Source organism: Bos javanicus, chromosome 24, assembly GCF_032452875.1.
Source record: "Bos javanicus breed banteng chromosome 24, ARS-OSU_banteng_1.0, whole genome shotgun sequence".
In the NCBI taxonomy this organism is placed as follows: Eukaryota; Metazoa; Chordata; class Mammalia; order Artiodactyla; family Bovidae; genus Bos; species Bos javanicus.
Genome location: NC_083891.1, coordinates 61,776,466 through 61,787,220, shown reverse-complemented (window position 1 = coordinate 61,787,220; position 10,755 = coordinate 61,776,466). Strand labels below are relative to the sequence as shown.

Sequence of the window (10,755 nt, the reverse complement as noted above, 5' to 3'; positions counted from 1 at the left end):
CGGTAACTTACTCACAGGAGGAATCAGCTCAGTCAGTGGTTCCCTTGAGTCCTCGACTCCTGCTCTGTCCCCTGGGCTCCTCCAGGCCCAGCCGGGGCTCCTTGCTTCTGTCTCTGGGCTCAGAGCCCTTTCTCTTTGAACCCAAAGACGTTCACCCTGCTCTGGCCTATTCACCCTGTTCACCCTGCCCAGGGGGCTTCCCTGCTCTCTGACAGCGCCCATGACCCAGCCTTGACTGGGACCTCTTATACCTCATGTTTGTTGTTTTTCATCCTGGGTCTTTTCTCCTGCTATTTCCTTCTTCTTTACACTCAGCTTCCCATCAGACTTCAGCAGACTCCATCCTCGCTCAGCCCACCCAGTCTCAGCTCTGGGGTCTTTGACCTCCAGTGTCATTCGGGGGTCAGGACACATAACCAGGAGGAGCCCTAAGAGCAGCAGGGCTGAGCTCAGGAATCATCTTTCCGGTTTAGGCACACAGGTCTCCCCTTCCTCCAGCTCGTGTCTCCATCCCTGTGCTTCTGGGACTCTGAGGTGGGTGAGGCTTCCTGTGAGTGGGTGCTGTGCTGGGACTGCACACTTGGAGCAGGCGCAGTACTGAGTGCCGGGTGAGGAGAGGATTGGAGCCCACACACACGTGCTTTCTCCTAACCTGCTGGAAGTAAAGTGGTGCAGCTGCTGGGGAAGGCAGTCTGGTAGTTCTTCTAAATCAATCAGAGAGTGAAATTCAACCAATCAATCGATCAAGTGTAAACTTACCGTTGACCCACAGATTTCATTCTTAAGTATATGCCCAAGAAATTAAAACATATGTCCACACTGAAACTGCTAAATTTTACACAACCCTAAAAGAGTATCTGAAACCCTGCCTTCCTCCCTAATGACTGTGGCATCCTTGGAGGAGAAATTAGGGACCCATTCCCACCCCTTTATATTTTGTGGGAGAACATGATCTCTACTGAGAGGGCAGAAGACGCAGCTTCTTTTCATCTAAACACAAGGAGATTTGTCAGTAAAGGCCCCGAGTCTGTCTACACCTCCCTGTGGGGAGTGGATACGCGCGCAGCCTCCTGGAACCAGCTACCTGCCTGGAGCGCTCACCTGGGCAATTCACCACCTGGGCTTCTGTTCAGTCACTCTGTGGCTCATTTCTGTTATCTGTGAAATGGGGAAAGCCAACTCACCAACCTAAACATGGTACTAAACAGGAAAATCGGTGAATACAAAACCCCCTCAGTAAATAGTCAGCAGTGTTTAATATTATTCTATTACAGGAACACCAGATGCTTGAAGAGATGAGACTCCAGTGGTGAGACTCAGCCATGCCATTCAAAGAACACATTTTTTCCTCTTTTTTTCTTACAGACATTTGACTCTGTTGTTCTGGTCATGAATCAGAAGTGGGTGTGCTGCAGATCAGGATGATGGAGAAATGTTGTAGTTCTGGAGCTCAAGCTATTTACTTTTCTGAGAAATCTTCGTAAAAAGCATTAGAAAACTGCCCTTAAAATGGGTCCTATTTGTATCCGTTGTTCTTCTCAGTGAGAGCAAGTGAGTTTGCTGGAAAATGAGCTGCCCTCTGACCTTAGCAACCAGGGCACAGCTGGGATTAACCACGAGGACAATGGGGTCACCGGGAGGACCATGCCAGGGTCCAGCCTCGAGGGGAGGCAGATCATGCCTGGTCTCCACCTACAGCTGACACAGTTTGCCAGTCTCTCTTCAGCTGAGACATTGAGCTATTTTCCCAGGTATACAAAATATTTTTAAAGAAACAGCCTTTTCAGAACTTAAAAAATGTCAGCGTTTCAATAGTTTGTGTTAGAAGTGGTCTTAAACACAAGTCAACATGTATTAACAAGAGAAGAAAGATTTTTAAGGGTTATTTCTGGCTGGGCCTAGTTCCTCAGGGCACGTGAAGAAGCTGCCACATAAGTGTACTGTCACAGGTGCCGGAAAGGCATGTACATGCGTTTCCCATGACCACGGATGGTAGGGCACAATTTCTTCTGCAGAAGGAAAGGACTTACAGGAGTTGGTCAATAATCTTGTCTTGACTCATAAAGACTTCTTCCTCATGAAGTTGAAGGTAAGTGGTGACGAAATCAGAAGTTGATCTTGAAATACCACCTGCCTTGAGGAAAGGGCGGCGGCTGGTAGAGGTATATATATTCAGGGCTGAGCGCGCCCGGCACACAAGCTTACAGGCTGCCTGCCCACCTCTGCTTCCTCCAGGAACACAGGTAAGTGCTTCCAGCAGCTCTGCGCTAACTCAGGAGTCCTCTCTGAAAATAATAATGAATGTGATGTTTTATCGTGCGTGTGTTAAATATTTCATTTGGTATGATGGTATTTTACATATTCTGCCACAGAAGAACTTTTTCTCCTGATTTAGTCCACAGGTAATTTACTTATTTCTAAAAGAAAACCCACGTTCCCTCGGGGGCACGTGTATCAGGGGTAGGCTGTCCAGCATCCACAGATCCTTCAAGTAAGGCACGGAGGTACCTGATGGGAGATGGCTGGATGTTACCACATCCATTTTGCCTTTGAATCTGTTATAAATTCACTGGGAAAGACCTGGAGGCTGGGAAAATTGAAAGGAAAGAGAAAAGGGGTCAGCATGGATGGGATGGTTATACAGCATCACGGACTCAATGAACATGAATGTGGACAAACTCTGGGAGGTAGTGGAGGACAGAGGAGCTTGTCCATGGAGTGCAAAGAGTTGGACACGACTTAGCAACTGAACAACAACAACACAACCTCTGTTATAAAGCACGTTTTACCCACTCTTGTGCAGTCAGTAAGGAAGAAACAGTAAAGATACTCTATTACTTTTTCGAAAACCGTTCTTTAAGTATTAATTTCAATAGTCGTCTAATTATGAGATGGATACAGGTACATCTCTCAATTATGAAATGTATAACATCAAGTTTCTATTATATTTAAGAAACGTTTTCTATAAATAAGGCTTCCCAGGTGGCACTAGTGGTAAAGAACAAATCTACCAGTCCAGGAGCTGTAAGAGATGTGGGTTCAGTCCCTGGGTGGGGAAGATCCCCTGGAGGAAGGCATAGCAACCCACTCCGGTATTCCTAATTTCAAGTCTTCTAATTACCAAATGTATGGAAAGGAAAAATCTTCGTTGCCAGAAATCCACAACCCACACATAAGGCATTTCTTTTAGAAATTCTCATTACAGACTACCTTCCTTCCCTAGAGTGATGATAAAATGCATCTGATGCTCTTCCAGGACTTCCAGACCACATCCGGCCACCATGAGTTCCCTCAGTGAAGCAATCATCCACCTTGCAATTGATCTGTTCCACCAGATCAGAAAATCAGAGAAGGAAAACATCTTCCTGTCGCCTTTGAGTATCTCGTCAGCCTTAGCCATGACTTACTTAGGGGCCCGAGAAAACACCGCATCAGAAATGCAGAAGGTAGGTGGCAGCTGCCTTTCCATCACAGGTTTGCATGGGGTGTCTGCTGGCTGCTGTGCAGATGACCACAGGTCTGCTGTCCCCGGGTCCCACGGGAAGCTCAAGCAGCCCCACGACTGGGTGGGCACAGAGTTATGGGGGCAGGGCTCCCCACCTGCCTCCTGTGCCTGGACTTCCTCTGGGGGCTGCGATGAACCCCTACAACTGCCCAACAACCAGAGGTGAGGCTTTAATGGAAGACTTCAGTAGAAGTGAGGCCCTGACTAAAGTCCACGGGAGATATCTTTACATGTTTCCTCAACGATGAATGAAAAACGAGACGCAGTTCTTTAAAGTGGACAGCGCTCAAGCAGCTTTGTGTTTCCCACACACAGACTGTGTTTTTTAAGAAGCAAGTGTTTGCACTGAATATTCTTTCTTCTTTTCTTTGTTCCCTATGCTTTGGGGGTTTTTTGTTTGGTTTGGTACTTGGTTTGCATTTTCTTTCCTTTCTTCTTCCTGACTTTTTTCTTTCTTTTTGGTCGACTGTGATGCACACAGATATATCAGGTGACACTTCTTTGCCCCACTGTCTGTCTCCTCCAGGTCCTTCACTTCAATAAAATCGCAGAGAACACAAGAGGAGGAGCCGCAAAAGAGCACGTGAGTCACAGGGCACCGGATTTAGAGGATCACGTATCCAAGAGGGTCATAGTTTAAACTGGGAATTTCAGACCAAGTGGGGAAAGTCCACTTTTAGGGACATCTTAAGTGAAACCCAGCGGACAGAGTTGTAGCTCATTTCACGTTACATATATGTGCTTCACGTCTTTGTTATCCTGAGAGGAGAGTAGCATGTGCTTCACGGGAAGGGCTCGGAAACCCAAAGGGGCTTCAGATTGCGCTCTGTTGTTCAGGAATGACAAATGTGGACAATACAACTGCTCTGAGCCACAGTGACTTCATCCCAGTTAACTGGGGATGATAAAATGTCTGCTGCAATACATGCAAATCCATGTGAAACAGAATAGCAGGGCCAGGAAAATGAAAACTCTGATGTATAGTACGTATTTTATTATGGTTATTATAGCAAAATAATAATTATACTATTTATAACATGTTTCTAACATTGCATAGTATGAACTCATAATATTAATATTATTATTGGATAATGTTAAATCATGATGGTAGTTCATATTATGAAGACCAATAGGTAGGCATCAAAATATATTATGGAAAGTGATTAACTGAGAGCTATTGTTTATAGGCTCCTCCAAAACTCTCAGGTAGCAAGGTTAAGGTTCTGGATTGAGACAAGCCTGGGTTGAAAACCTGGCTCTGTCTCCTTGCAGAAGCTACTTAGCCCTCTGCACTCTCTTGTCATCATGTGAATCCAGCCAGACTTAGAGATGCTGGTGTACAGCTGCTGGCAGAGTCCCAGACACACACTGCTCCCACAGTGAGAAGTGCGGCCATCAGAACGAAGAGCCGTAGGGCAGAGTCAACAGGTCTTAGAAGACAATCCCACCAGGAGTATAACAGGGCTTCACGTCATAACCTAGGACGATACAGGGATTTCACTTTCTCACACAGCTGATGACTGTCAGAGACGCACTATGGTCTGGCCGTCAAGAAGCCTAACTTTAGCTGAGAAGGTGACCCTAAGCATTGCAGACGGCTAAGACAGTGCCTGGAGGAACGGCGCTGCGTGGGAGTTCAAAGGAGAAAAGAGGGTGTGTCTGAGCAGGAGAAAGAATTGCCTAGGAGACCGGCTGAAAGGATTAGGAAGGCTATACCTGTAAAACACACCAATTAGGGGAAATAACCACAACCATCATCCCTGGGGATACCGCCCTCTAGACAGGGATCCACAGACCCCTGGGGGTGTGCTGTTTACATTGACAGAGAATACAATGAGCTCACTTTTTGACATTTGAAGGTTGAAAAGCCAGGAAATGTTCATCAACACTTTCAAAAGCTTCTGACAGAATTAAAGAAATCCACTGATGCCTATGAGCTGAGTGTCGCCAACAGGCTCTACGGAGAAAAGGAGTTTCGGTTTCTCCAGGTGAGTTTCCTGGTCTGTCACGCCTTTGGTCTGCATCCCGGGTCCTCAGGCCACATCTCCTACTGAATGGCGGCGGGGAGGGTCCAGAGGAGCCTGGGGACCCACACGGGGGCATTATTCCCAGGGGCACCAGGGCTCTGCAACCACAACCGCACCTGCTGGAGAGTCCAGAGGGTGATAGCACACCAGTAAGGGGGGGCTAGGGATTGGCCTGTGAACTCTGCTTGATCAGGATTTAACACATTTAATTTAATTTGGGAATACCTACATAGTTACTGATAAATTACTTTTCATTCCTGCTTTCTTCCTGCTCATGTCATAGGAATACATGGATAATGTTCAGAAATTTTATCTAGCCAGTGTGGAATCTGCTGATTTTAAAAATGCTGCAGAGGAAAGTCGAAAGATGATTAATTCCTGGGTGGAGAGCCAAACCAATGGTAGGTTATGAGAGAGTCACTCATTACAAACCACGGCTGCGTCCCCGCTGTGTGTGAACACGGTGCTGGACCCTGACCGGGCTGTCAGGAGCGGGGTGAGACGAGACTGCAGAGGGTGGGGAGGCCCTGCAGGGGGTGGACGGTCCACGTCATGCGGAGAGAAACGGCCGGGGTGCTCCCAGGGCCAGCCCCCTGCAGGCACAGCTGGGTCTGGAAGACAGTGTCTTGTGGATCCCAAGTCTCTGCTCAGACTTCAGCTTGATTCATAAGTTGTTTCTAAATTAAAGGCGTAACTTCCGGGTTATAATCCCTAAGAGAAAATATGAAGAGTCCACTTTTGCTTTCTTAACTGGGAAACAAGCCGCTCTCCGTTACACCATCCTTCTTGCAGAAATGACCACCTGCAGGAGAAGGGTCCTGGCCCACGTCCCCCTCCCAGTGGATTGTCACCGTGTCCACCCCACCCAGGGACGGGCTGGACAACGTCTCCATCCCATGAACCGTATCCTACCTCCCTTCCGAAACATAGGCTTAACCTACAGCAACTCAATGTGCAGAATGAAGAAGAAGACAGGGAATGGAAACAAGAGACAAGGCTACTGAGGGAACAGGAAGGGAGGAAAGGGAAGAAGAAAACTGACCAGTAAAGGTCAGCTGAGATCAGTTCTTCAGAATTGATGACCTGTTCATCAGTTCTGATGAGCATCATATTGTCAGAATTGATCACCCAGAATTCTTGGGTCAGGAAGAGCCCTGAAGGAGAGCACAGCATCCCACTCCAGTATTCTTGCCTAGAGAGTCCCATGGACAGAGGAGCCTGGTGGGCTACAGTCCGTGGGCTCACAGACTGAAGAGGCTTAGCACAGCGTGGCATCTTAAGTATCATAGAAATATCATGGCATCTTAAATATCAGAAATCAGTTCATCAGGATTCCTTGTGAAATGACTGATGTCCCCACACACACAGACTGAACACCTTCCCAGTCAGGAGCAGGGGCGTCTGCATGAGGGCGACTCCATCAGGCTCGGGCTGAGAGCAAAGCCTCACCTGGTGAACTGCTGGGCATGGAGTCCCTCACGGGCTGACGTGTCAATATTTAATCATCACTTGTAACTTCCAACGCATCTGACAGATAAACCACTTGTGCCTTTCATGACAGACCTTTGATTTTCTGTCTTTGCAGGAAAAATCAAGGACCTATTTCCCAAAGACTCTCTCAAGAGCTCTACTGCTCTGGTTCTGGTGAACGCCGTCTACTTCAAAGGGCAGTGGAACCAGAAATTTAAGGAAGAACATACTGCAGAGGAAAAGTTTTGGCTGAACAAGGTAGTGTCTGTAATTTACATGTATAACCAAGTGTAGCTACATGCACTGTGAAATTTAAATGCATAGTAATTAATATATAACTCGTATAGAAGATAGAATTTGTCAAGGCTTATTTTCTTGTCCTTTTTTTAAACTTTATTTACTTGGGATTCCTTGAAGAAACTCTTATCTCTAAGACACAAATTTCGCAGATCATCTCTTAGGAGGCTGAGTTTGGTGTCTCAATAATACTATCTTTTTTCCTGGACTACTGCTCACTTGGCATTCTTTTGCACATGAATTTACTGTAGGATACAAGCAAACCTGTGCGGATGATGAAACAAACCAATAGTTTCAAGTTCGTGTCACTGGAGGACGTGCAAGCCAAGATCCTGGAAATCCCGTACAAAGGCGAAGAGCTAAGCATGATGGTGCTGCTGCCCAATGAAGTAGACGGTCTGCAGAAGGTAAAACCTGGTATTCACTGTCTCCATGCCATTGCTCACATTTCCAGTGATTCAGTGCTTGTGTGGGCTGCTCATAGATTGGTGGTACTGCCTGGCAGCATAGAACAAAAAAAATAATAATAATAATAACATCAATATCTTAAACATCAGTGTCTCAATGGTAAAGAATCCGCCTGCAGTGTGTGAGCCACAGGAGACATGGGTTCAATCCCTGGGTCAGGAAGATCCCCTGGAAGAGGAAATGACAACCCACTCCAGTATTTCTGCCTGGGAAATCATGGACAGAGAAGCCTGGAGGGATGCAGACCATGCGGTCACAAAGAGTCAGACATGACCTTCACATGAAACACATGTTGTTTCATTTCTGTGTGCATGTTTATATAACACACATCTACACATGTGTATAGACATTTCTACATACGTGTATATAGTGTGTACATACATACATAGAAAGAGCAAAGTTATAAATGTATAAAAACATTTATTTGATCATATGATATATATTCAGGACTGTTATTGTTTCCTCCTCAGAGAAAATGTAATAAACTGAATCTCCTGTATTCATGTTTACTGTTAAAATAAAGGTTTCCCAGACATTTCAATCCAAGGTTAGGTGGGCTCCATGACCATGAGAATCCTGACAGTTGTTCCTTTTCCACTGTTACAGCTTGAAGACCAGCTCACTGCTGAGAAGTTAATAGCGTGGACGAGCCCACAGAATATGTGGAAGCGACAAGTGGACTTATACCTGCCTCGGTTTAAAGTGGAAGAGAGCTACGACCTCGTGCCCACACTGCGAGCCCTGGGGATGGTGGACGCCTTCATTTTCAGGGTCGCCAACTTCTCGGGCATGAACGGGAGCCGTGATCTGGCGGTATCAAAGGTCTTCCACAAGTCCTTTGTGGAGGTGACCGAGGAGGGCACGGAGGCCGCGGCTGCTACCGGTGTGGGTGTTGCTGTCCTCACATCATTGCCGATTCGTGAGAGTTTCCGCTGCGATCACCCTTTCCTGTTCCTCATCAAGCACATCAAGACCAACAGCATCCTCTTCTGTGGCCGAGTCTCTTCCCCTTAGATGTCCTTGGGCAGCGGCCACACTCGGGGACATTCAGAGAGATGTTCCCGGAGCTTGAATGCTGGTGCAACAGGTTCCCTTGGATTTATTTTCCTTTCCAAACTTATAGTCACCACTCACAATGTATTGGATAAAATATTGTCTGTCTCTCTCTCTCTACAAACACATGTAACCTACTCTATTCCACATGAAAACGCCTCCTTGGACAAAGTGTTCACTATATTTTAAAAAGTTATTTCCATACTCTATCTTCTACTAAGTTTGAAATATCATAGCTCCTATTTCAAAAGTTATTTTTACTTTTCAAACCTAGACATTCATATTTACTTGAGTTCAGGTGGTATGTGGGACCCTTACATGTCTAAATTTTTTAATTTTCTGAAATGCATTATCAATAAAACCATGGCTTGTTCATGTCATTTGTTGCTCATCCTTTTTTTTTCCAACAAACTGCAAGTGACCCCCACACATGGAAAAGATCATATAGAAAGATATTATCCTACATAGAAATCAAAATAGTGCAGCATGATGAGGTTAAAAAGGCAGACTGCTGTCAGAACATGGAAGGCTCTGTAACCCATGTAAGAGCCTAGATATAAGCATCTAGAACTCAGACTTGGGATGTGAACTGAGTCTCTAAGTAGGTAAGACAGATGATACATATGTTAGAGCTACCAAGAGAAATATGGTAATTGTAGCTGAAGGCAGAGATGGGATAAGATTGGGAGACCATCCAGTGAGAAGAAGGGCTGACATATGACCCTGAATTCCACCAACCCATAAAGCAAAGAACTGACAAATTTTATATTCCAAAACATAACTTTTCTCAGGGCAAGAAGAATCATTTGGAGGTGATATGTTTATTACAAAGATTGGCATGACGGTTTCACAGATATATACTCACCTCAAAACTCATGACGTTCATACATTAAATACATACAGCTCTTTATACATCATTCATACATGAAGAAAGTTATTTTTGAACACAAAGTAATAAAAATCAATGTGTGACTTTAAACATAAAGATAACAGATGCTTAATAAAGAATATAATGCATATACACCACAGGACAGGCTTCCCTGGTGGTGCAGTGATAAGGAATCTGACTGCCAAGCAGGAGACCTGGGTTCAAAAAAGAGCTGGACATGAGGTAGTGACTAAACAACACAACACCAGACACCACAGGACACCAACTTGTCCCCATGGGATTGCACAAAGCTAAAATTAAAAGACTGGTCAAACCCTGTGTGGAGAAAACGTGGATCAACCGGAACTCTCCCACACCACTGGTAGGGATACAAAAGCTGCAACCACTCAGGAAAACAGTCTTGCAATTTTATTTATTCCATCTTTATTAAAATATTATTGGCCCATACCATGGAGTAAGTTGAAGGTGAACATGCGGTACACTCATTTTCTACATACAAATCTGATACCCTCATTTTCTACAAAGTGACCACCAGCACAGCTTGCACTAACACTGCTCTCTCAGGGAAGAGGAATCATTTGGAGGTGATTGTTTATTACAGAGACTGGCATGATGGTTTCACAGATATATACTCACCTCAAAACTCCTGACGTTCATACATTAAATACGTACAGCTCTTTATACACCATTCATCATTCATACATCATTCACACTCTCTCATCACAGTATTGTCATTTCTTTTTCGGGAGGTGTGTTGTTCAAGAACAGCTGTCACACTGTTGATCTCTAAGGGAGAGGGGAAGCTGGGGTCTCCTATGCTGCCATCCGGGTGATGTCTCCAGAAAACCACATATCTCCTTGGCTGAGCAATGCACTTCTAGAGAAAGTCTTTCTCAAGTACACAAAGTGGCAGATATCACTACTTTCTTACAGGATTAAAAGCTGACCAGACTATTACCAGACCAGTAATTCCACATGCTGATTTTACCCAAGAGATATGAATACATCCACCACAAAAGGACTAAGACACAAATGTTCACTGAAGC

At 45.2% G+C, this 10,755-nt stretch overlaps 1 protein-coding gene across 3 annotated transcripts; it reads left to right on the top strand.

Annotated features, from left to right (window-relative positions):
- Positions 1-2,136: 2,136 nt before the first annotated feature.
- Positions 2,137-9,200, top strand: LOC133237838 (serpin B4-like). Of its 3 annotated transcripts, none has more exons than XM_061400393.1 (8): positions 2,137-2,243; positions 3,257-3,446; positions 4,032-4,088; positions 5,365-5,493; positions 5,816-5,933; positions 7,118-7,260; positions 7,551-7,706; positions 8,374-9,200. In XM_061400393.1, the coding sequence occupies exons 2-8, from the start codon at positions 3,282-3,284 to the stop codon at positions 8,779-8,781; spliced, it is 1,176 nt and encodes a 391-aa protein (XP_061256377.1). In that variant the 5' UTR covers positions 2,137-2,243; positions 3,257-3,281; the 3' UTR covers positions 8,782-9,200. The 3 variants fall into 3 exon arrangements, with proteins under 3 accessions (XP_061256377.1, XP_061256379.1, XP_061256378.1); XM_061400395.1 differs by having other exon boundaries at positions 2,151-2,243; positions 3,224-3,446; XM_061400394.1 differs by lacking the exon at positions 2,137-2,243 and having other exon boundaries at positions 2,691-3,446.
- Positions 9,201-10,755: the final 1,555 nt, after the last annotated feature.

Excerpts from the sequence above, each read along its gene's own strand:
- LOC133237838 (XM_061400393.1), top strand. The coding sequence starts at position 3,282 with ATGAGTTCCCTCAGTGAAGCAATCATCCACCTTGCAATTGATCTGTTC. Across the intron at positions 4,089-5,364 it reads GAGGAGCCGCAAAAGAGCAC|GTTGAAAAGCCAGGAAATGT; the intron begins GTGAGTCACAGG and ends TGACATTTGAAG. Across the intron at positions 5,934-7,117 it reads GGTGGAGAGCCAAACCAATG|GAAAAATCAAGGACCTATTT; the intron begins GTAGGTTATGAG and ends CTGTCTTTGCAG.